This window comes from Haemaphysalis longicornis, unplaced genomic scaffold, assembly GCF_048455015.1.
Source record: "Haemaphysalis longicornis isolate Haplotype H1 unplaced genomic scaffold, Haemaphysalis longicornis Haplotype H1 scaffold_2, whole genome shotgun sequence".
NCBI lineage: Eukaryota > Metazoa > Arthropoda > Arachnida > Ixodida > Ixodidae > Haemaphysalis > Haemaphysalis longicornis.
The window spans coordinates 101,686,202-101,711,929 of NW_027526295.1; the positions used below are offsets into that span (position 1 = coordinate 101,686,202).

A 25,728-nucleotide genomic window follows, 5' to 3' on the forward strand; every position below is an offset into this window, starting at 1 on the left:
ACGTCCCAGTGGTGGTGTTGAGGTTTTGAAACGTCCAGGTGATGTCGTGGCGGCGGTAGTCGAGCGCGCTCCCAGCTCCCGTGGCGTAGTGGCCGACGCAGCTGCCTTGGGGCGTCGCGTTCTTTCACTGAGGCCGGCGTGACGACTTGTGCGCGGGGGTGTCTTGGGAATGCGGTTGTGGAGGACCTTTCGGGGCACAGCACGGGTCCGGTCGCCCGACCGCCAAGCCCCCAGTCACTCTCCACACTTCGGAGTTCTTCTCTCGGGATCGCCTCTGCCCGCCGGACGCTGTCGCTGGCCGCTCCCGATTGGCTGGTTACCGGCGCGAACTCGTGCCGTGGTCGCGAGCCTTCGGCGCCGTAGCCGGTGTCGATGACCTTCGCGCCGCGTGCCTTGCGTCTTCGTTGTTGTCGTCTTCTTTGGGCGTTTCTTTTATGTCGTTGCGATTTCTTCGCATGACACGTCCCCCCACTCAAGCATTTTTCCACGAAAAATGTCTTTTTGCAGTCCTAACACGCACAGTTCACCAAAACTTCACGAAACTGTCTATGGAACACTCATATTATAGCACGCCAACTTCATTCGTAGTCTTTAACAGCATCATCGTACTAAACAACAGCACACAAGCACAACTTAATCAACATGCTGACCAACTCTAGTCAAACGTCCTCAAACTCAACGTACACCATATGAACGCCAAGCCAAGAAACAAACATAGCAGTGCTGTTGAGCGTATTACAGTGGATTGGTGGGCTTTCGGCGTTTCGAGTAAAATATTCTGCTCGGATACACAGGGGACCATTGGCTTGACTGACAGCCGGCTGCATCGCCATCGTAACCGGTATTCACCTGCTCTCTGGCTACATTTATTCTCCGAAGTTTCAGCGTGTTACAGGTACCGGGCGATGTTTCTGGGCTCAGTCGGTTTGGACTCCGGGCTAGATCCTCAAAGTTTTGGGCCCCTCGAACATTGCCAATGACCACATCGTACAGTGGAGATTTCAAACAGCTTACCAACGCCATTCCAGTGAAAAACGGAGACTCGATGAACACTTTCGCTTCTGGGGCAGTGATACATTTTCCATTGGCTAATTGTAACATGCAAGAGGTGCCGGTAAGTGCCGCTCCTGGCACGAGAGACTGGCGAACGATTACTGTGTTAGTTCCCGTGTCTCTTAAAACAATAGCCGGCTTGCCATCGACTCTGCCCTTCACAACAGGCATATTATCCATTCCTGCACGGACGTCTAAGACGGCATTAGTTACCCTCCATTTTCCTTTCCTTATACCACCCGGGCCGGGACTGTCCTGCTGTTCCACGTCACGTTCACTTGTCACCGGGTTTCCTTGTTGTTCTCCGTTGTTATCAAAAATTAACAAGTGGTTCTGCTTTTGGGCATCCATAAAATGGTCAACAGCAGTCGCGGTCTCAGAGAGTGTTTTGCACTCTCTCTCCCGCACGAACATCGCGAGTTTTCTATGGCAGTTCGAGAGAAGTTGCTCCGTGATTAACAAATCGGCGAGTTTGTCGAAGGTTTTGTCAATGCTAGAGAGTTCTACCCACCGCTCAAAATAACCTTTCAGTCGAGCGGCGTATTGTTTAGCGGTTTCGTCCCTCTCCGGCTTCGACTGACGGAAGCGCTCTCTATAGCCTTCTGCGGTGAATCGAAACCGCTGCAGTAGTGCAAGCTTGACCTGGTCGTAGTCTAGCGACTCTTCTGGGGAAAGGCGGCCGTAGACTTTCAGTGCTTCTCCGGTAAGGCACGTGCTGATGGCGATGGCCCATTTCGACTTAGGCCAGCTTTGACTTTGGGCTACGCATTCAAACCGTTTAAGGTATGCGTCGAGATCATCTCGGGCATCCTCAAAAGGCGGCAGGAATTTGCGTGCGCTGAAGCTTTTCGGGGTGGCAGCCTGAGCCTGACCAGTGGTCTCTCCCTCGCCATCTGTTTGGGCCCCCTCTCCTCGCGCTGCATTGAGTTCCGCCAAGCGAATCCGCAGCTGCAAATTGCGCTCTTCGACTTCTGCACGAGCGCGCTCGTGCTCGACTTTCACCCGCTCGTGCTCCCGTTCTAACGCTCTTTCGTCTCGTAAACGCTTCTGCTCTGCCTGGATCCACTGCCTCAGTTCGTCGCCACTCAAGCCCAAGCGTTCGCCCATGGCAATGAGCTCCCGTGTGTCCATTCCGGGTTCGGTTTTTTTTTAAGGGAATGCCAAATGAACTAGCCTCGTCCTGTCGCGGACGCCAATTATTGTCAGGTTCGGGACAATAATAAAAATATAAGAAACTGTGGAAACGAGACTTTCTGTTTATGTAACCCGAAACCCAAACAAATACACACAGCAAACAGAGATAAACTAAAGAACAGTGGGAACTAATAAATACAGAATAAAGGTGAAAAAGCGTTATGGAACACGGTAAGGAGTTCAAGCAAACGGGGAATAGTCAAAGTCCGGAAGTCAAGGGTGAGGACTAAGTACGGGAATGAAATGTCCCAAAATATGTGTTCTCTGCGGGGACGGGCTACTCCTACCTCACGTCCCAGTGGTGGTGTTGAGGTTTTGAAACGTCCAGGTGATGTCGTGGCGGCGGTAGTCGAGCGCGCTCCCAGCTCCCGTGGCGTAGTGGCCGACGCAGCTGCCTTGGGGCGTCGCGTTCTTTCACTGAGGCCGGCGTGACGACTTGTGCGCGGGGGTGTCTTGGGAATGCGGTTGTGGAGGACCTTTCGGGGCACAGCACGGGTCCGGTCGCCCGACCGCCAAGCCCCCAGTCACTCTCCACACTTCGGAGTTCTTCTCTCGGGATCGCCTCTGCCCGCCGGACGCTGTCGCTGGCCGCTCCCGATTGGCTGGTTACCGGCGCGAACTCGTGCCGTGGTCGCGAGCCTTCGGCGCCGTAGCCGGTGTCGATGACCTTCGCGCCGCGTGCCTTGCGTCTTCGTTGTTGTCGTCTTCTTTGGGCGTTTCTTTTATGTCGTTGCGATTTCTTCGCATGACAGCCTCCCAAACATCCCCAAACATACTTATAAGATGTTTGTAATGGTGCTGGAAAATTATGCGTTGGACAAACGCAGAAAAAAATTCAGCTGATTCAACTCAACAGCAAGAGGAGGGGAGGCAAAACTTTTACTGAGAAAACAAAACGGTGGGTGGCCTCCTCACTTCAGGAGGCCGCGCGCCGCCGCTGCTCGTGTGGCCCGCCGGATCAGCCTGCGCTGCTCCTGCAGGTCCGAGCTCGTCAATGCGCATTGCCACTGCTCGGAGGTAGGGGAAGGGAGAGGAACAGGGTGTTGAGGGCACAGGAAGACGAGGTTGGCAGTGGTGGCTGGATCTTGACAGTCCGGGCAGTTGTACTCGAAGCGTGAGGGGGATATGTGGAAGAGCATGGTGGAGTTGTAGTATGTGCCAGTTTGTAGTCTGCGCCAAATTCGTGACTCTTCGACGGACAGGGTAGGATGGGCCGGAGGATACCTTCGGCGAGCGTGGCGGTAGTGTGATAAGATGTCGGTGAAGAAGGGTTGAAGAGGATGGATAGTGGCCGTCGTAGAGTCCTAGACGCCTGGCCCTGTAGGGAATGCCCGGAAGGGAAGATCGCGGGCCGCAGCATATGCTGCTTCATTCCCAGGGAGTGAGGCGTGTCCCGGGGTCCATACGATGGTTATTGTAGGTAGGTCGGGAATGGCTTTCAGGAGCTTGAACGCCGCCGGGGGTACTCTTCCCAGGAGGTAATATCGGCAGGCTTGTTGAGAATCTGTGATTATGGTTAGGTGGGTGCTGGGTGTGTGAGGGGCCGCCGCAAGGGCAATGGCGGTGGCTTCAGGAGCAGTTGAAGAGAGATGAAGGAAGGCAGTGGTGTTGAGAACGGTGCCCTCGTTGTCCGTGACTGCTAGGGTCGAGCGGGGGTGCAATGTGGTTTAGGCGATGTCGCTATAGCGAGCATCCGGGGCTGAGGAGTACTTGCGTTGAAGGTGCTGCACTCTGGCTTTGCGTCGGCCGGGGTTGTATACGGGATGCATGTGACGTGTAATTGGTGCCACCTTGATATTGGTCGGGATGTGGGGAGGGAGGTGGTGAAGCTCGTTATGAGGGTTCGGCGTGGGGCGGCCTAGTGCCCTGAGGACCGTTCAGCCGGTAGGAGTGAGGGACAGACATGCCAACTGACCTGTCTGTTGTGCTTCGAGGAGTTCAGAGAGGGTGTTATGCAGCCCCAGCTGAAGCAATTTCTGTGTGGCGGCAAAAGCTGGCAGGCCTAGAGCGATCTTGTAAGCCCGGCGAATGAGTGCATACAGCTTGCTCTGTTCTTGAGAGGTTTGAGACAGCCGTAGGGGGTGCCGTATGTGAGGCGGCTGAGAAGTAGGGCGTGGACGAGACGGCAAGTGTCCTGTTTCCTCAGGCCATGTTGGTGTGTGCAGATTCGCCGGATGAGATCGATAAGTTGCGATATCGTGCCCTGCAGTTGAGGGAGGAGTGCTGCTGTGGACTCATCTGCGTGAAAAGGTGCTCGAGGGTCGACTAAGCGTTCTGGAGCGGAGGACGAAGAGAGCGAACTTTTGGGCAGCACAAGTTATGCCGCGAGGTGTGCGATACTGCAGGGTGAGGTCGAAGGTTATTGTAAGGCACCTTGTTGGTAGCCTGGCGAGCCTTTGTTTATCCAAAGTGTCATATCGTCCACGTAAAAGGCGTGGCTCTTATCCGGTATGGTGGGAGGTTATTAGGTAGTTCAAAGAGGTCAAGATTGAATAGCAAGGGGGAAATGACCGACCCTTAGGGAGTCCCTTAGGGAGTTGAAAGTAGGAAATTTGTATGGGCCAAGGCGGATAGTTGGAGTTCGGTCAGTAAGAAAGGCGCGCACGTAGTCAAAGGCCGAGGACCGCATTGCGTGTGAAGGAGCCCTTGTAATATGGCGTCATGCGTCACGTTGTCAAATGCGCCCTGGACATCTAGAGTGAGGATGGTGCTGGGGAAAGTCTATAAGGTTGTCGATAATTTGCTCTTTTAGTTGGATGAGCACGTCTTATGTAGACAGGTGATATATGAAGCCAAATATGGTATGGGGAAACAGATCTTTAGTTTCGAGGTAGGAAGTAAGGCGGGAATGCACCATGTGTTCGAAAAGTTTACCCAGGCGCGATGTTGGAGAAATGGGTCGCAAATTTGGTGGAGGAAAAAGTTTGTGCGGTTTGGGAATTAGGGTGATGTCTGAGTGACGCAATTGAGGGGGCAAGGTGCCTGCTTCCCAGTGGTGGTTGAAAAGAGTGAGAAGGGATTCTTTGGCTTTATCGTCGAGGTTTCGAATGAGCTTGTTGGTAAAGCCATCCGTATACCCGCGGTAGTAGTGCGAGTGAGGCGTCCCAGGGCTTGTTGGAGTTAAACGTGGGTGAACGAGGCATCAAGTGTTTCGTTTGGCGGAACCGTGTTGCTAGTGGCCGGAGGGTGAGGGTGCGGGACTGGGTGGCCGAACAGGTGATCTCTGATCGAATGTAGGAGTTCTCGGGGAGGCCGGTCACTGTTATGTGTGACTCTATTAATTTGGTGGTTGGTGGCCGTTCGAGTAGGTTTTTCGCCGATTAGTTTCTGAAGGATGTACCAGGTGCGCTTGGTGCTGAGAGTGCCTCTTAGCTCGTCGCAGAAGGAGTGCCAGTTTTGTGTGTGCAATGTTTGAGCGCACTGGGCCGCTTGTAAAGTGATTGCCGCAATACGTTTCTTGAGGGTGCGGCTATGCTTTTGTCGGTCCCAGCGTTTGACTAGCCCCCCTCGGCGGGCTGCCCAGAGATGGAGCAAATGGGCGTCGACGGCAGGATTCTTTTCGGTCAGGGGAATTGTTTCGGTATGCTTCTGAACGAGATTTTCTTGGGCCGATGTCAACTCTTCTAGGTTTTCGGTGATGGAAGGAAGGGCGGTGGGATCCTTGCGGAATGCGGGCCAATGAGTGATCTTTGTGAAACCAATGTTTTTGGGTTGTGTGCAGTTGAGGTATCACAATTTTAATCAGGTAGTGGTCCCTTCCGAGGGTGTCTGGAGTCCTTTTCCAAGTAAAATGCCCTACGTTGGCTCCGAATATGAGGCCTGGGGAGGTGTCGCGTGATACGCTGTTCCCAAGTCTGGTTGGAGTGGCCAGGTCATTGTAAAGAACAAGGGCGCGATGCTGGGTGGCGTGGAGGAGCGCTGTTCCCTTTTTTGTAACCTGGGAGTATCCCCAAGAGTAGTGTGGGGGTTAAAATCGCCGAGCAGAAAGAAAGGATTTTGATGCGCTGTCCACTTGGCGTCGTGCACGAGGGTGTCGATTGCTTGCACAGGACTGTGAGGTGGGCTGTATACGTTTTGAACAAAAACGTTGGGTTCGTTTCGCCGAGTTGGAAGAATTTCGACAAATGTATTGGCGATGGGGGAGGTTAGGCTATGTTCTTGGGTGGTGAGGTACTTGGCTACTAGTATTGCAGTGCGGTGTAAGGGATCTTGGGTGTAGGCCGTGTGCCCACGAATTACAGGGGAAGGCGTGTCGGTTTCCTGGAGGGCGACGATATCGGGAGGGGCAGGGGTGATGTAGAATCCCAATGGAGCTTTTTTGTTATTTAAGGATCGGCAATTCCATTGATAAATAGTCAGGGCTGGGGAGTTAGACATCTTCGTTGCGGAGAGCAGTGGCTAGGCCAATAGGATCGTGCGTATTGAATGGTTCGAGTTTGGCTTTCTTGGATTGCGAGATGGGAAAGGAAGAGTTGCTATACTCGGTGACAACTTAAGAACGGCACCGGAAGTTGCTGCTGTGCCTTATCACCGTAGCCGGATGTTTCTCCGCGCGGCGCAAGTAGGGCGTTACTGGGAATATTTCGAACATGGCGTGACCCGTTACCGTGATTTTTTGGACTTAATATGCTTATAAACGACTCCAGTGACGACAAAAAAACTGCGTGGGACAAGGCAGACGATATCACGCATTCATAGCAAACCCCTTTCAAAACGCGCGCGCACTGACGTCACGGGTCCGGCGCTTTGGCGGAGTGATACACTACATGAGGTGGTGCCGTTCTTGAGTTGTAACCGAGTATAGCAAAGCCTTTTCAATGTTTGTGATGCGAGCAGTAAGCACTTCGCTCATGTTCTGAATAGAAGTCAGGGATGTTGTGATGGTCGATTAGAAGTCGCCGATGGCCTTTTCCAGGCGTTGGTCGATGGGGGGATTATTCGTGTTGGCATGTTCTCTTCAAGGATGGCCGCAGCATGCTCGGCTTGTAAAGTCTGTGGTGGGAGAGTTGTGGGGGAGTTATTGCATAAGGAGGGGCTTTGAATAGCAGCTACAGCTGCCGCCAAAGAATTGAGGTGTTCGCTGAGGGCGGCTTGTTGTTGCTGGATGTTTCTAAGGACTTCATGAAGGTTGGGAGAGAGGGAGACTTGTTGGGGTGCTTCCGATGGGCTGGTTGTTTGGGTGGGAGGAGGGAGGAGTCATGAGAAACGCGAGTTTGTTGAGAAGTTGTCGGGGGGGGGGGGTAGTGAATATGGATGGAAGAGGGGGAAGTCGTGAGCAGTGGGAGTTTGCTCGACAGTGTTGGACCACCTCACCTTGCTGAGGCCGGGCGCAGTGCTAGTGGGCGTCTTGTATTGGCGGGTGTTCTGGCCGGCAGTCTTCATCGTTTCAGCGGAGGCAGTTAGATGGCTCATTCCGGGCCGAGTCTGGGCAGGACGCGTTTCGGGCAATCCTCGCTGGCGGTGGGATGTGCTTGTTGGCGTAGTCTGCACGCGAAAGAAATAAAGGACAGCCGCTTTATTTCCTGCCGTGTCACATGCGTGAAGGGGACCGCTACTTGGTACTTAGCATTACACTGTTGAGTCTTCATAAGAGCATCTCAAAAATGCTGTAGGGAAGCCTTTAGTGTTTTGAATACTTATCGAGGACATCTGGGCGCTGGACCGCGCGAGTAAGATGGAAAAGACTAGTTACACACGATCTTCTGGCCGATGCTCTGAAGGAAGTTATTCTCTTTCTCCTCGTGTGTTGCAGCCGTGAGGGGAGGTACAGCTTGAAATTATTGAGATGTGTCAGAAGTTGGCAAAAATAACTGAATTACTACAAATATGCTTTTTAATGCACGAAAGCATCAAAGCGGACGATTTCTCGCACAGGCACTGCGGCCCTTCACAAGGGGAGTGTAGCAGACGACAGCGGCGCGAGTCCCTAAGCCGACGTCAGAGCCAGGGGGCGCCACTCAAACACTTCGTTGCCAAAAGGTAACATGGCAGAAGAAGGAGTATTAAAGAAGTAAAAAAAAAGAACAGACATGCACTTTGTGTGTACCGTTCGATGCACACCACGATCACAGTAGTATTTTAAATCATTTCGGTGGCGCCGATCTTGTCCATGTATTGAAATAACGCCACTAGTGCTTTCCGTTGAGCAGAAGGGGAGGGCCGTGGAGCGAGAAGCATCGTTAAGCTGAATGGTCTTGGGCGTAGGTGCTCGATGTCCTGCACCAAACGGCACCTTGCGAGCATATAAGTGGGGCACTCTAACCGGTACGGGACAAGAAGATTCCACGTTTTAAGACTGGCACAATGGGTTTCAGCTCTTCCCACACTGCAACTCACGCGTTCTGAACTCTTTCGATATAGGGCATGCATTGTTTATTTCGTTTTTTTATGTTAGGGTCGAGAACCTTCTCTTACACGTTGTACAAAATAAAACTGAATAAACATCATCTTCCTCACCAAATCAATACCGTATAAAAATATTAGACGTAATCGGCTACGTACGAAGAACTTACCCGCTGTTTTTATAACGCCACGTAAGTTACATGCCTGGGAATAATGTTATACAAAGGCGTATAGATGGTATTCACTATAAAGTTCAGCTGTCAATTTCTTCGATTGGCAACACTACATGTCTGTGCCTCTTCGGCAAAGTCATGGCGCGGCTTGCGCCATTGCGCCCGCGCCTCGCAGAATAAAAAAACACCGGCCGATGATGACTATGATGATGACTAAGTGCTTCCTATCTCCTGAATTGCGACAAAGGAAACATCCCATGCATCGTTTATTATTCTGCTTATGATAACCTCTTTGGAAATACGTATCATATGTACTACGAAATAAATATAATGATTTGCGGAAATACTTTACGGTTATTCGCAGAATCTAACTGTGGTTGTGAAGTAGCTGTATCGGTCTCTTCTCTGCTTTTACTCCACCCATCCTTTTTTGCCAATTTTTCAGTGCAGACTTGTTAATACTTACTTCAAGGGTAAAACCGAGTGCTTCAGGAAGGTCGGTCGACTTGCTGTTCCTTTGGGACCGGGTGACTACTTTGGTATTCCATTATTTAGTATTCGAATCTGCCCACGTCTTTTGTATAGCATACACAAACGAATCCTGCGATGAATATTTTATTGCATAGGTCCTCGTCCTTAGGCAACCAGCTCGGACCGCAAAGAGCGATGCATGCATTCTTTTTAGTCTTATCGTATAAAGGTTCTTTCTTGATCTCTCGCTTGCTTCCATTTTATAGGCCCAATGAGTTTTTCGCTTCCATACTTCCCGCCCACTTTACCTTCCACTCTTCCTTCAGGTTCCCCACGTTTTAACAGCGCCCCCAATTGCCCCACCGAAAAAAAAAACGGGAAAATGAAGGAGAGATACGTTTCCCAGATACGATCGGAGATTAATAAAATCAACAACAGCGACGAGCTATTTATTTGAACTCGCTGGTTGTGCAACGATTCGAAGTTCTTCGGGTGACACATACTTGCTACGATGGCCCATAATCACGCTACTCACCTGCGCCCGCGTGAAATCCCACCTTACGAGCTGGCAGGCGCGTGGTGCAGCTTTTCGTGCACGTACCTGAGCATACCTGAGGCGCAAGATGAATGAACGAAGAACCGATAACGGACGACGCAGCCGTTCCCGCCGAGAGACAGACAAGCACAACTCGTTGCTATGCGGCACACGGCGCCAGCTTCACAGTCAATGTCACTCTGCATCAGAACAGCTGCTAAGGCCAGCGGGGAAGAGGGAACGTCGAACTATGTAACGGAGTGCGCGCTTCGAACTTGCGCAGAGCATAATCAGTGCTAAGCGGGAGAGCAAAGACGTATTAGAGAGTTCAGGTTGACAGGCCTCGCCGGCAAACACTCGAGACCGTGGGAAGGAAGACAGTGGAAGAACGCAATAAAAATCACGCAATGGAGAAGACAACATGCTAGCACAGTCGGGTTGCAAATTTCAGCAATCCGATCAACCGCTTGTAAGCGCGCGGAATTGATGCCTACAAAATCCCTTCAGTAGATAATAGGGAATGGAAGAAAGTCTCAAAAAATTGGCTCCAATCCACGCTGTGAAGGTGACTGGAAAAGTAAAGCTTTAATCGACACCCACAACAACTGCCCATGCGACGTCCCTTGAATTCACGCACGTGGCTGTACAAAGAGTGAAACCAGAGATTCTGCCAGCCGTTACCTGGAATTCGCGGGGGCGACGTCACGAACGCAGCAGCGTCTGCCACGGCTGGGCTAGAGCGGCGGACGCCGCTCTAGCCCGGAGGTGCGTCGGCGGAAACAAATAGGCGAGGTGCGTCATTCGAAAGTTGAGACAGCGGAACCTAGCCATCCTGATGCGGTAGCTCGGGGCTGCACCACGGCGCGACACAAGCGCGGACACCGAATAAATTCGGCATGTGAGCTTACTGATTCCCATTTATACCGATTTAAATTAATTAGTTTAGTAATTTTTAGAATTGGGAGAAAGATTAGGGAACTTTTACAATCGCTATTTATCAGAACAAAATGTTGCTACTTTTGCATTTGTAATACTACCTCTTTAAACACAACAGAATTGGTAATCACCAATTTAGAAAACGGAGTCCCATTCGTGGCAAGCATTGGCAACATTGCTCTAGCGGCGGAATGTCTGTGTGGGGTCTCTACATTTTGTTTTCTCTCCCTGCAAACCAATTCTTAACATATCCTTGCCGTACGACCACTTAATTCCGTCGGGTTAGGTTTACCCAGAAGGTGCTGCCGAATACGTTAATGAAGCTGTGCGAAGAAAGCACGCAATGGACGCGAAGCTGCGCCAAAACAGGACAACACAACTGTCGCTAAAGAAGACGACAAAAGCCGTACCGCCGACGCGCCCGTCGGCGACGAGGCATCTCCGCGCCGGGAATGCTGGGTAAGTTCGCCGCGCAATCTACAGTGTGTTCCGTGAGTAAAACCCTCCCCCCCCCCACAGGCCACGAAACAACCGTTGCCTGGTAAAAATAAAAAGGTTTGCTTTAAAAAGATTAAAACAGGCGTAATAACACCTCACGTGTACAGGCTTTCACTTAAAACCACGGAGGTTGCAGCAAGGTACAATGTGTGCCGGGTATGTTCGCAATAGGCACCGGCCAGTGCCGAGAGCGCGACACGGAGCCCGCGACACCCAGCGCCACTATTGGCAGGCATGTGCAACACTGGGTCGGTCACTGTGCGGCAGCACGTTCGTTACTGGGGCGCGCTCCTTTTTCGCCGAACCCGGTGAATCATATCAGTAGCTTCTTTGAGGTGAGAAATAAATTCGCTATTCTGCATTAATGTGCCACACAGTGCACGTTAGCGAAGACAGATTTACTCGCTTGAACATGTGTATGGGATGTAAGATAGAAATAACTTGGTGTGACGCTCAGGTGGCAACTCCATGTGCGGGATAGCTCGGGCGTCTTCTAACTTGCCCGCACAACTTTTTTTGTGATCTGCATGTTTTGGCTCGAAGGATACAGTACTTTATCGTTTTCGAGTATCTTAAAGAGGATGTTTCCTTTGAAAATACGATATCAGACGCTGCGCGGTTTCCGCGCGTTATCCCATCCATGTGAGTACACCACAGGTGTTTTTTTTTTCGAAATGAGCCTGATCCACCTAACACGATTTGAAACACAAGCGGCAGTTTGTTAGGGCATCTAAATGCAACGCTGTCAAAACGCTGTCAACGATGTCTGTTAGTGGAAATTTATAGCCACAAGTTATTTAAAATTATCCCGGGAATTTCAGCAATATTGGGGGGATAAGTTTGAATTTGGCTCATACTGAATTGAAACACTCCATTTGATGCGGCATTCTCATGAAAAGTTTATTTACATTGACTTTGACCTGCCGCGGTGGCTGAGTGGCCAAGGCGTTGCGCTGCTGAGCACGAGTTCGCCGGTTCGATTCCCGGCCGCGGCGGCCGCTTTTCTGATGGAGGCGAAAAGCAAAAACGCCCGTGCGTTCAAGATTTCGGCGCACGTTAAAGATCCCCAGGTGGTCAAAATTAATCCGGAGCCCTCCACTACGGCGCACCTCATTGCCTGCGTTACGTCGGCGCGTTAAACACCTCAATCAATCAATCAATCAATCAATCAATCAATCAATCAATCAATCAATCAATCAATCAATCAATCAATCAATCAATCAATCAATCAATCAATCAATAAACATTGACTTTGAAGCATCGTGTGGGGAAGTTTTGGTGGAAAAAGCATTAAAAATATTGTCACGAAGCCAAAGACGACGCAGTTGTCTTCCAGGAAAATTAGTTTGTTGGAGCGAACTTGTGCTCCCCTAAAAACTCCAAGAATACACAGGCGGCGAAACAGCAGTCAACGATGTGACCTGCGCAGTCTGGTGTAGGCGAATCTAATACCGCGGCTTCTGCTCTGCAGGCTTTTATCTTTCGGCACAAGTGTTTTTCCAACCGTCGATTTAAATCCAGAACATCGAAGATGACAGAAGATTACTCTAGGCAAGTGACGTTAGGGTCCAACGCTCTCCTTATCAGAATGAGATAACCAATGCGGCATAAAAGTAGAGAATGGAACACGTGCTTCGCTTGGGACAGAGATAACACAGCCAGGCGCGGCCGGGAAGTAAAACAAAACATAAACAAACCCCATGCATGGTTCGCGGCATTACTCCCCCTCTAAAAGTGCATCGATCCGATGCTAAAATAAAACTACAGTCTGAATAAACAACGACAACAAAAAAAGTTCCTCATCTTGAGGATTGCTTGGTGGGCTAGTTGTAGCATCATAAAGGGTTAACAGCGCACAAACACGACGACACACAAGAAAGAAAAGACAGGACAAGCGCTGACAGCGCTTGTCCTGTCTTCTCTTCCTTGTGTGTCGTCGTGTTTGTGCGCTGTTAACCATTTATGTTCCTCATCTTGCCCAGAAAGGTTTGAGGTGAATCGTGTGGACGACTTCGGGGTGCGTGCGTCGTCGTGATGTGCCGGAATCACCATCTGGGATCGCCTCGTAGGTAAGTTGGTCACCACGTTTGCTGAGACATTGCTGACACATTGCTGAGAATTTTTGAGACACAAATAAGATCGCGTTTTTTGTTTTGTTTTTTGCACAAAGGTGGCCAACCGGACCTTCTGAGCCATCAGATGGACGGCCTGGACATGTGGCGCCACTTGTCTCTGGGTCTTCGGTCGCCTCGTATACCGAAGTCCTGTACAACATAGACCCCATTTAAGGGACGACGACGACTGCAAGCTTGTCATGGGTGTGTTTAGCGAAGGTGTGTACGATGACCACTACCCCACGACTGGCGGATCTCGACCTTCCGCCCCCCTTAACAGACACATGAAAAGCTCCAGAGTGGCTAGCGTACTGAGGTACGCATTCTGCGTACTTTCACATACACAATAACGCAAGGGTATTTGCCGGACTGGTCTCGCAGCTCGTATCGTCTCGTTGTACCGCTAGCATAAAGACCTATGAAAACGTGTGTGCGCAATTTGTGGAAACAAAAGAAACTTATCTAATGTTTGTGAACAATCCATATATGGTCGTGAACCGCCTTAACTCTTGTTCTATTGCACCTACTTAGAAACAGAGCACACGACGTTTGGCTGCTGAAAACAGCCTGAAAGCCGGAACCTTTCATTGAGCAGCCATGATATAAATCCTTTAAACGACCCGTCCTCCCGTATTTTCCTGTGAACGCAGCTGTACAGAGAAGGCGCGGAGGGTGGGAAGCACGTGGTCATGAAGGGTAAGACGAGCACGTCGTAAGTCAGCAACCGCGGTTTCGGTAAAGCATCGAAATTGCGTAATTTGAATGTATTACAAGACACATTTAGTTTTGAAATTACGAAGCAATGGCTTTTGATGCGACGAAGCTAAAGCCGGGCTTTAGGCACGTGCAGTTGATTTTGACCACGTGAGAATGTTTAACGTGCACCGAAAAGTACTGAGTATCTTTAGGGCAGGATAAAGGCATTGTTGTTTTTCACTGTCCCAGTCAGTGATACGGCTACACTAGGGTACAAGTACGAGCAACAACAGAAGTTGCCGCTGTGCCTGATGTGTCATCACCGCGCTTGGATGTTACTCCGCACGGCGCAAGTTGTGCGTTACAGGGAATATTTCGAACATGGCAGGAGCCACTTCCGTGATTTTGTGGACTTAACCTGCTGCTACAGCGACGGGAAACAATCTACGTGAGAAACAGCAGACAGTATCACGCGTCCAAAACAACCTCCTTCCAAAACGCGTATATCGCATCGGTGGAGTGAAACTGTACATGAGCTATTGTTGTTCTTAACTTGGTCCCGAGTTTAGTTCTTATAATTTTCCAAATATATGCGTGCGTAGGTTTTTATCAAGACTTTCAAGGCACTGAGTTAGGCGACGGTAGTTGGCTCGAAAAATGTCTCTCGACAAGCCGGGTGCGTACGAAAATTCTTACTAAACTATACCGGGTGTTCAAAATTAGGCTCCACTGTATTCTTAAACTTAGGCACGGGAAGGCACGCGAAGACCTCTGTGCAAATAATTTATGTGGACAGGGGGACACAAAGTGAGGTGATAATTATCGGGGTCAGCAGCCGAAGTAATTAAAATTAAATAATTGTATTTTTGTTGACTGCAATATGTGGGCATGTTTCTATTGAAAAGTTAGGGGCATTAGTGTTTGTACACAGTATCAGTTAGAATAATTCTAGCGCGTTTGTGCTCTGAGATATCCGACTCCAAATTTTAACTGTCATTCGCATGATTACGCATGCAAGAGAGTTAGGAACGGCGCAAAGATTCTCCTTGTTGTGTCGTGCACACACGCACAACTAGGAGCACTGACACGAAGAAAGAATTATTCCAACTGATACTGTTCAGAAACGCGAATGCCTCCAACTTCTCAAAAAAATCATACCAACTTACTGCAGTCCACAAAAAGCTAAATATTCAAAAAGAACCCACGTGGAACTCAAAATAAGAAAACGCAAAGGATAGCGTCAAGAAAGTAGGTAGCCCGTACAATGTCGCAGTGGTATTGTCAGCTCCCTTTAAGTTAGCAAGCGTATTCCCGATACTAAGGGACTTCACGAAAAAAGCACGTTCGTAGAAAACACCACAAGAACCATCACACCACGCGCGTCTCGGCTCTAGTCCGCAAACTCGCACTCAAAAATAGGAGAGTTTGGGTCTGTGCTATTCAGCGGCACCACGTAAACCCGTTCAGGCGGTGCAGCACCTCGTCGTTTGTTTCAGGGCGCGGCTCGCGGCACCAGAACTGCGGCGTTCGATTCACCGGTGGTGCCGACGGGTGAGGACGAGTTCATGGCTTTTCCTGCACTCCCTGCCCTGGAGGTGCAGAAGCAGGCGAACAAAGCGTATGTTTGGGTCTCCCGATCATGCAGGATGGTGGAATCGGCTTTGCACCGCTGTGGACTGGTTCAGGAGGGGCAAGGGGAATCGAAGGGACACTTTATATAGATCAAACATGGCGGTGTTTGAACGACAAGGAACAAATTACATTCTTTCAGTTAAATATAATTCAGGACAATACCTTGCTATACACTGCAAACCTTGAGGTCTGCACCAAAGCTGGCGGGTATGAAAGTCCTGGCACGGGCACAAGAAAATGGGAGGAGGATATAATGGAAGCTTTTAAAAGCAAAGTAAATGGTAGGGCGAACTATACGTCTGTCTATAAACCAGATGTATCCTGTTTTTGCAGGTGAACAAAGTTACGTGCATAATTTGCATTTATATGAGTCCGCGCTCTTTCAGACAAACCTGTTTTCTTTGTTCGTTGTATTTGCATGTGACTCTATTTTACTCACGTGACCTGGATAAGCACTGTTTTGCTATTTACGTACGGTTTCTTGTCAACAGTTGTCATTGTCGTTTCTGCTAGGCCGTTTAAAATTTTCGCTGCCATTGACCTTTACTTGGACTTTCAGATTGACGCGTGTCACTTTTGTGGACTCAAGCTGTGCCTATACTCTGGTTCTGTGTCCTTACTTATTACCCTTTTGTTCGGCTGTGTCTACCCACACGTTTTTAAACGCCATGTTTGGAAGCATGGACTTCAATATAGCCGAACCAGAAGAGGTGCATCTGGTCGTTGTTGAAGTGTGCCGGTTGCTTGTTGATAGCGGGTATTATATATGCGTGCAGTCTACTATGAAAATGACAAAGATGTAATTTTTGCGCTCGTACACTCTGTCTTCGTATCTACCCACGTTTGCTAGCGCAGTCAATGTGTTACGCCGGTTTCGATGAACGTTTTAGTGTACGGGGCCGTCCACTTTAGGTGCGAACACGGCGCAGCGTGGCCTCGCTCCGCAGAGCGCCAGAGCAAAAGCCGCGGCCGCGCATCGAAGCTAAGCGGCGCAGGCGCATAGGGGCTTGGAGGCGGGGCTTTGTGTCGTCTGCTAGCGGGGGAGTTCACCATGCTTGCTTTGCTGTGAAGCACGCCTAACTCTCGGCATGCTTGTAGCGTCTTAGCATGCCACGACTGCGTTGCTGAAAAGCGCACTTCTCTCCCGGCGCCGCAGTGTGTAGTTTCTGCGTACGACAACTAAGCGCTTCCTCATTTCAGGTCCACGGTCCTAGTTTAATGCATTTATTGTTGCAAACATTTCCGAACTGCCTTGGTAGCCCTCCTGTACGTCATAAGAGACGCTATAGAGAAGGGCTACGTATAGTTTCGGCCACGAGGCTTTATTTAATATGTACTGGTGACGCAGCACATGGATATCTCCATTTCGCCTCCGAGGAATTTTGTCCACAGCAACTGGGTTTCGATCTCCCAACTTTGGTATCGATGTGTGCTGGTTTTTTTTATATATAAATATCGCGCATCGACGGGACGGTTCAAGCAGTCGCCCAGACAGCGGGTCACGCACCCAGCCCGATCTCCTACTCTCCGGCCGAGTCCTTGACTGGTGCCACTCTAGTCTTCTACACTTTAATGCATATGCCATTGGTTGCGCTGCCCACATGGCTAGTTATTGGAAGACAGCGGCCCTTCCCTTTGTCGCCGCTGCTACGTATCCTACCTTCTGGTACAACCCGCACTTCCTCGCCATGGGAGTGCGTGAGTAATGAAGCTGTGGTCACCAATTCTATGTTACACAATTGCGCAACAGCTTCCCCGTTCTTGGGGTCCACAAATTCTGCATTCTTTTCTTTCCCATTTCCTATTGCCTAGCCAAACGCCTCGAACTGAAAAATCACCAATATATTCAATACGTTTTCAATGAGCGTAGTGCTACGAATGCCTTACATATCAACAAACACTTGTATTGTGGATCTGAACATCTTTTGATTGCTTTTCACATTTACGATATTTGTTGTCGATTTCCATGAGTTCGTTGATCACATTCGAAGTCGCATCGAGCAATCCGCGAACTGGAGTTTTTTTTTACACGCGTGGTAGCAGCTGAAGAAAGCGCTGGAGGTTCTTTAAATACGGAGCATCTCTTGCTCGGGGGCATGTCACTTGTCCGTGCCCCGTCCGCAGCGCCTCTGATGATGATTGTGGCAGGATGCCCCTAGGGATTGGCCCACCAAAAAATCCCTCACGAGATAGCTTCGAGTTGAACCGCCGTCGTCATCTTCCCGTAGGGGAACCGCTGAGGAAGAATAAGGAGAAAAAGACAAAGCTACGAAGAGGAGGGCGTGTACGTTGGTAATCCATCACAACATAGCTTCGCGTTCAACCACCGTCGTCATCTTCCGGTAGGGGAACCGCCGAAGAAGAAGAAGGAGAAGAAGACAAAGCTGCGAAGAGGAGGGCATGTACGTTGCTCCCAGCCGGTGCACCAACGTCAATAAACTTTTCCTCCTCAACAACGCTGACGGAGACTACCGATTCTACCACAGAGACGACAACATGGATAAGAACATGATGGACGAGTTTCGGCGACTCGAGAACCACCGCCTACTCACCGTCACACAACAGTACTTGCGTGCCTTTGCCACCGGTGTGGAACCGGACGTGGAATTCCCTCTGGCGCTACTAAACACCAGGTCACTCAACATAACGGCAACACAATGGAACCGCACATGACATGACATGACAAAGACTTTATTAAATCGCCTGCAGTAGGCACCGCCTTGCCGGGATACCTAGACGCGGGCTAACGTCGGTCCTGTCTGGACCCTCTACTCGTCAGCGTCCTCGATACTCGCCCTCAGGCTAGTCGCCGTTACCCCGAGGGGTGGCTGACGCCTCGCAGCTTTCACTCGGTCGCTGTCTTTGGAGGGCCTCCAGGATCTGCTGGACGGCCAGGAGTTGGGCTTCCTTGTTATAGCTCCGCGCCGCGTCTTGAAGCAACGGCGGGATCACAGTCTCTGTTTCCGCTTCTGCTGGTCTTGCTGAACAATCCCACAGGATGTGGATCATAGTGGCCCGAGCCCTGCGGCACACCTTACACTTGTCATCCGGATACTGTTCTGGGCATATGTGCTTCATTATGATCGGAGTCAGTAACGATCCCGTTTTCAGCTGTCTAAATAGCGCCGCCTGCTCCCTGGTAAGATCAGGGTGCGGCGGTGCCATTACTCGTCTGTTCATGCGATAATACTTTGTAATTTCGTGGAACGTGCCCATCCTATCTATAGTTTCCGCCCACAGCTCTGCAGACAGGCTCGTTTCTGCTGCGCGGTCAGATAATTCTCGCGCAACAGAGTTCGCTGTCTCGTTGTGGTTGTCCGCAAGTTTAGACGCATCTGTCCCCACGTGGGCGGGGAACCACTTCACTGTTACTTTTCTGCCCGTAAAATCCAACGCGGTGAGCACCCGCACTGCTCCACGACACAGCCTGCCTTGGGCAAAGTTCCTCACGGCTCCCTTTGAGTCACAGAGGACTGCCTTGGTGTTTGGGTCCGCGATGGCCAAGACTATGCCCACCTCGAACCCCCATGATGCTTCCCGTCCTCATCAGGGTTACCCACGGGAAGATGGTGTAAGTTTTTTCCTTTTTGCTAAAGCCACTGCGCGAGCCGGAGACTCGGTGGTCTCCGCGAGGCACGCGCTCACGAGCGCTCGGCATTTTCTCGTTCCTCGAGGGTTTTGCCAGTTTTTTTTATTTTCGCTAGATCCACTGCGCGTGCCGGGGACGCTCGGCGGCCACCTTGAGGCGCGCGCCCACGGACGCTGGGAATTTCGTTGGTATTTCTTTGTGCGTGTAAAGGTGAACTTACGGCCAGTTACAACAGCTCCGCTGTAAAAATGCTGGCCGGACGGCAAATCCGGTCAGATGGCCATCTGCTGTAGAGAGCACACGTCGAAAATAAAGCATTTTTCCTTGACCCTTCTTACTTCTAGGGTGCGGCGAAGTCCTGAGAAACCCGCCAGGAATTGACATGGCCCACCACTGTGCATTTTGAAACCTTCAGAAAGCACAACACCGAAAAAAAGCGACGCAAACAAATGGAACACAGGACGAGCGCTTTGTTCGTGTCGCGTTTTTTCAGTGTTGCGCTTTCTGAAGGTTTCAAAATGCTATTTCACATACTAGCCCCACTCGCCATTCTGCTCCACCACGGTGGCTCGGTGGATAAAGCGCTTGGAAATGCTGAGCCAGGAGAACCATTTTCGATCCCAGTAGCAGGTGCCGCTTTTCAAAAGAGGCGAAATGGAAGAACGCGTGCTTGCTGCGCAGTGTCATTGCCTCAGTTGGTTATCCGGAGCTCTTCTCTACAGCGTCTTCGCAGCAACAGTCGTTTTGCGGCGTTAAACCCCAGCCAAACAAGTCCAGAAATACCTTCACTTCGGGACTTTTTTAATGCATGCATTGAACTGGGACCGTTGGCCTGAAAAGAGGAAGCGCTCAGTTTTCGTACGCCGAGACTACACAACGCGCTACAGTGAGAGAAGTGCGCTTTCCCGCAACGCGGTCGCGGCGCGCTAAGACGCTACAAGCGCCCCGAGAATTCGGCGTGCTTCACAGCAAAGCAAGCACGGCGAACTCCCCCGCTAGCAGACGACACGAAGCCCCGCCTCCAAGCCCCTATGCCCCTGCGCCGCTTAGCTTCGATGCGTGGCCGCAGCTTGTTGTCTGGCGCTCTGCGGAGCGCGGCCACGCTGCGCCGTGTTCGCACCTAAAGTGGATGGCCTTGTACATTAATGCATTGAGTATGGATAATAGACCCGCCGCGGTGGCTCCGTGGCTAAGGCGTTGCACTGCTGAGAACGTGGTCGCGGGTTCGATTCGCGGCCGCGGTGGCCGCTTTTCTGATGGAGGCGAAGAGCAAAAACGCCCGTGTGTACGAGGTTTGGGCGCACGTTAAAGATCCCCAGGTGGTCAAAATTAATCCGGAGCCCTGCACTACCACGCGCCCCATCGCCTGCGTTGCTTCGGCGCGTTAAATCCTGCAATCATCGTCATCATCATCAACTATGGATAATTATTCATTATGGTATTTTAGGTCAAATTATCGGGTATAACTAATATCAGATGACCTGAAAATCTCGTATGCCAGGTGGTGGCGACTCTAAAACGAAGACTGGACCCCTATGCAGTCTTGTCGGTGACGCCGAGAAACCAGCCCGCTGATCCCAGGGGCTACCCGGAGAACCTTAACGGAACCTGGTCACCTTGGCTGTGGTCATGACACCGAGAAGTTCACATTGATGGACTGACCCTGGAATTTTGGTCCTGCACTCCACACCATCATATTATTCAAAACCATGTACGGAAACCCTTGCAGACTATACATTCAGTACAGTTAATTTATTGACCACTTGAGTTCATTCTCTACGCCCTTGCTAACCGATACGTAGCATGGGTCGGGCCGTTTTGTGCTCTACTGCAAAATGAAAACCGCATTTTTCATTTATGTTCATATTAGCAGAAACGTTCAGGGGTATGACATACTGAATCATGTTTTAATCTCAAGTTTAGGCGTCTGAGCGCGAATGTAGAAGCTTCGGACCAAAAGGCTGTAACGATTTCAAGCGAAGTCTACAAGTGTTAGTAAAGTGATGCCTAACACCGACCCGTAACGTATGTTATGTTCAAGAAAAGGCTGCCTAAGGCCGTAAGTAGCCCTTTTTGTGCTGTGTTTCTGCGTAGACTAACAAATCCGCCAACATCTTGCACGCATAACTGAAGTGCACGGCAAGACGGTGTACCTTAGCACGGAAGGGGCTTCGGCTTACCTTCAACAAACGCAAATCATACAACAACAGTAGAACTCCAAATTTTATCACTATAAAGGCCACCGCGACAAGTTCTCTCTTGACGTGCACAATTCATCATAATGGCTACACTGACACACGTGTTGGTACAGTGGTACAGCTACATGCATTTTTTCTTAGCGGCCTTTTGTGGTCTGTTCAATTTTCACCGCTGCTATGCCCAGTGAGCTGTCTACCAGACTTTCTGTTTCATGAGGCATTAAGACGCAGGCGCGCTTCATGGTAATGCTGTTTTTTTTCAACCCATCCAATTCGCCGGCCGGAATGCGTGGCTCGCATTTTTTTCTTTTGAAGAGGTTTTTAAGATCGGCGTGGCCATGAAGGATCGTCTCTGCCCTAGGCCTTTCATACAGGCGGAGTGTCGCCATGGCAAGCACGACTGAGCTGTGCCCCCATTTTCTTCTCGGCCACCCGTCAACGGAGCATTGTAATCGGCGTCGCCGCAGACTTCCGGCGCCTGGCTGCCTGCACGTGGACGACTATGGTGCGTGCGAACTTGTTCGCGCGTAATTCCGGGAGGCTGGAACTTCACACATCGGCGAGGGAAACCCAGAAAATTTGGGGAATTGTGACGGTACAAGAGCCGTACCTGACTATGGCATAGACTGTCCCATATCCCTGTCATGTGAATAAGCGTGATTATTGTTCGAGGCCCGTCGCTTCCATCAGCCCCGCTGGCTCCCGTCAACTCTAGCAACGCGATGACGAGCTGCAGCTTTGCTGCCGCAAAAGGACTGTTCCCGGAGAAACTTACCAATCCATGTACAAACTTATCGTGCATATCCTGCGCGAGCCGTTTTACCAGTGTTGCAAAATAAGGCCAATGCAAAGAACCTTAGAAATGTGTCTTGGTGAGTATATCGATACATTTATTGCTATGAGAACAGCATTATATGCGAATGAGGACGGAGGGGCAAGTAAAATCAGTAAAGCGGAGCCCCTCTCGAGACTTCCCAAGTCGCCGCACTCTGGTGAGACGTGGCCGATAGCAGCCCCGTAGTGTAAGCCGCGTCAGCAACAAGGCTCATGTAGCGGCACATGCATAGCCCCGCAGTATCGCCCTTAGTAAAGACGAGGTTTTTCTTGGACTACTTGAACCCCCAAATTTCGTTCTGTCTGTCTGTCTGTCTGTCTGTCTGTGACTCCATTCAGCCACCCGGCCAAAGTGAAACAAAATCTGCGCAATATTCTTATATACACGCAGCCAAATCTAAACGTTTAAGTCCGGTGTCAATGTTCATACTTGTAACATTGTTGAACAAGAAGAAGACATTACGCAACATAAGGCAGAACATCAATGAATAAGTGATATTAGCGGTGTTCTTTTATTTAAAAATTCATGGATGCTTGGTTTTTGAGATAGCAAATGATATTCTACATCTACTGCAGATAACCGTCACCTGCTAAGCGATCTGAGGGACTAGTTGGTGTATTGACATGATTTAATAAAAATGAAGTAGTATGCGCTGTGTGTTGTCTCCCTTCGCTTGTCCCGTCCTTACATGCACATTTTTAATACATCACGTCACCTGCTGTTGCCCTCGCTCCTGGCGGCATTTGAGAAATCACTCGGCAACAGAAACAAAAGGTTCCGGTAGAGGTTCCACGTACCGCTTGGAACGCACGTGGAATAAGGAAATGTGGTTGTATACACGTTGAAGTAGGGCAGCTCGATTCACGAGCGTCTCCGCCGAACTGCCGCGCTGGCATCAAAGAACCAGGCCCGTAGCCGTGGAACACGATAAATTTAAATTGAGTTGACAAAAGCTTTAGTGTATTTAACTTCGGAGGAGCGCGACGGAAGAGGAGCACAATGAGAGGTGAGCGGGAAAGAAAAAGGAGGCATTCACAAAGACTATCGTCTTTTGTCGACATTTCCAATGAAAGGAGCAAATACGCGGCCAATTTTTTTGCGCAATGAAACGTTGATGGCCGGAGTTGCACGGTCTCGCTGGCTCAAATTAGGCAGAGGCAGCTATTGCCGTTGCTAGTGCCTAAAAAGCGAGACGGCGTCTTTTTCTTTTTGTTTTGTTTTCGTGGTGTTTGGTAACGCTCAAGCCGACCACGAGAGACAGTCTGTTTTTTTGTTGTTGCGCTTTTATCTCGCTCCTTTTCGACCTTGTTTTGCATCCCGAATATTCTTCTTCGTTGTTAAGACAAATAGGAAAAGATTTTATTTTTAATTAAGATACGCTGTACTATTTCGTTATATTAATTTATTCTGCATCAGATATGCTCAAGATTTCTTGGCGCGGAACCACGTTCACATGCATGAGGCGTGACACCAGTGTTACCGTATGTGAAGGTACCGCTACATACGTTGTTTGTTGTGGCCGAAATGTTTTTTTGTACGTGCAGCTAGGATCACCTTCGAGGAAAAGGTGAAGCGCGAAGGGCAACGTGATAATACCATTTTAGAAAATGCAGTGCTCTTTCACCCTGTTCATAAGGATTTTCAGCGAAGGTGGGTGCAGTCTAAGGATTGCACGAAACAAATTACGTCTGTTTGTCATTCGCTATTGTCACGGGACACGCATAGGCGGGCAATGTCCCATACTGCGTGGGCTCAGGCACGAAAAAACGAAAACGACTAAGTGGCTGTGTCCTTGCGCGCGCTATCTTATGCCCGCCATGAGCATTCTGTATATAGATCGCTTTACCCCACCCTATCGTTCATCTCATCTGTGTCCTGCCGCCGCACAACACTATTGAACGTGTTTCCTAGCCAATTAGCAGAATGAAACTTGGAAGAACTACAGCTTTATTCTAGCAGAGCAACATTTCCCTCCCACGTCGTAGGCACCGTAACATCTGTGTGACGCACGAAACTAACATCTCGCCAACGGAGGACAGCAGCCAGGTATGTCATCGGTAGGGTACCTCATAGTTGAGGGCATGAAGCCTAACCGCGCGTGCACGCTCCTTCTTTCTCTCTCCCTCACCCCTGCGTGCATAAACCCACAACCTGTGATGATGATGGTGATGCTGATAACCTTGTTTCGCCCAAAACCAGGTTAAAGGAGACAGGGGAAGTTCGAGTCTATCTGAATTCTTCCCGCTCAAATGACGGCCTGCAGCCCTTGGGCGCGAGCGGCATGATGTACCCGTGCTTAGACATGAAAGTCACCGGAAAAAATGTCGCTGCGGAATTCCTTCAAGCTCGAAAAGAATTATTCGCTCACGATAGCGTTCCCAGCGGGCAAGTTTCTCTTATTCGGGAGGGATTCTCAGCTAATCTACGAGGTGGAACTTGAGGCGGGAAGGGCGGTGACTGCATGTTCTGCGGCGCTGGCTTTCCGTTGTTTTCACGCCCGTTCGCGCATCTATGCACGCCCATGCTCCTTCGGAATTTCCGCTCTTCTGCCTCTGAGAGAACCACACGCGTCCGTCCCATAGCGAGTTCAAAGCACACCTCCTGATTAGGCTCTAGCGCCATTTCAGGCGATTGTACAATTTGTGAAAAAGGCATCGCTGGTGGCGGTGGATGCAAAACTTATGAAAGAGGCGTCGGTGGTGGGGCAGGGCAGCGGGGATGCTTTGCCTAGTTAAGCGGCTTCACCGGAATGAAACTAAAATAGAGAGAGAAAGAAATACGTGCTTTATGTGAGACCTGTACGAGAACACCCTTGCTTTTGCATCTGCATTTTTTTTGCGGTTTTTGCGGATATATGTAGCCCTTAGGAATATCTAAAAAGTAGTTTTTGGATTTCGCCCTAACCTACACTAGCGAGGTAATTCCGCATTCCGGATATAAAATGATGTTCATTAAGATTCTCAAATAAATCTTTCACCGATTCAGTTATCCAAATGATTTTTGCTAGCATATGTTACTCATACAAATGCACAGAACCATTTTAAGGATTTCGCCCTGCGACGCCGCTAAAAGGGCCAAGTTGTTTTTTACAAATGACGCTGCTGACGAGCCAAAAAGGCCTAACGGGTTATGTACACGTCTAGCCAAACTGCTCTTTCGAACGGCTACAGATTTCAAGGGCACATTCTTAATATGGTGTTGGAGGGTAATATTGCTGATAATTTTAAAAATTCCACCATGGAGAGAGTGAAAAGCGGTAAAATAGTTTTTCAGATATTAATTTTTTTACCGCCCGCCATTTGAGATATCGAACTGGTTTTTGTTGAGATAGGCAACTTACTCAGGCATCTAAACAATGTTCTACACCATTTTCCAATGACCGCCTCCACAAAGTGGCAAGCAGGATTTCGAAAAAACACTGTGTTTTTACACATTCGTAAATAACCCCACAGCCAGTCGATA

General features: G+C 49.9%; 1 protein-coding gene across 1 annotated transcript in view; it reads right to left on the reverse strand.

Annotated features, from left to right (window-relative positions):
- Positions 1 to 3,158: 3,158 nt before the first annotated feature.
- Positions 3,159 to 25,728, reverse strand: part of LOC144168200 (arylsulfatase B-like) — a 73,982-nt gene continuing 51,412 nt past the window's right edge. The window contains exon 10 of the mRNA XM_077697236.1: positions 3,159 to 3,254. Coding sequence (XP_077553362.1) covers positions 3,159 to 3,254 — 96 coding nt within the window. The remainder of the gene's footprint in view (positions 3,255 to 25,728) is intronic.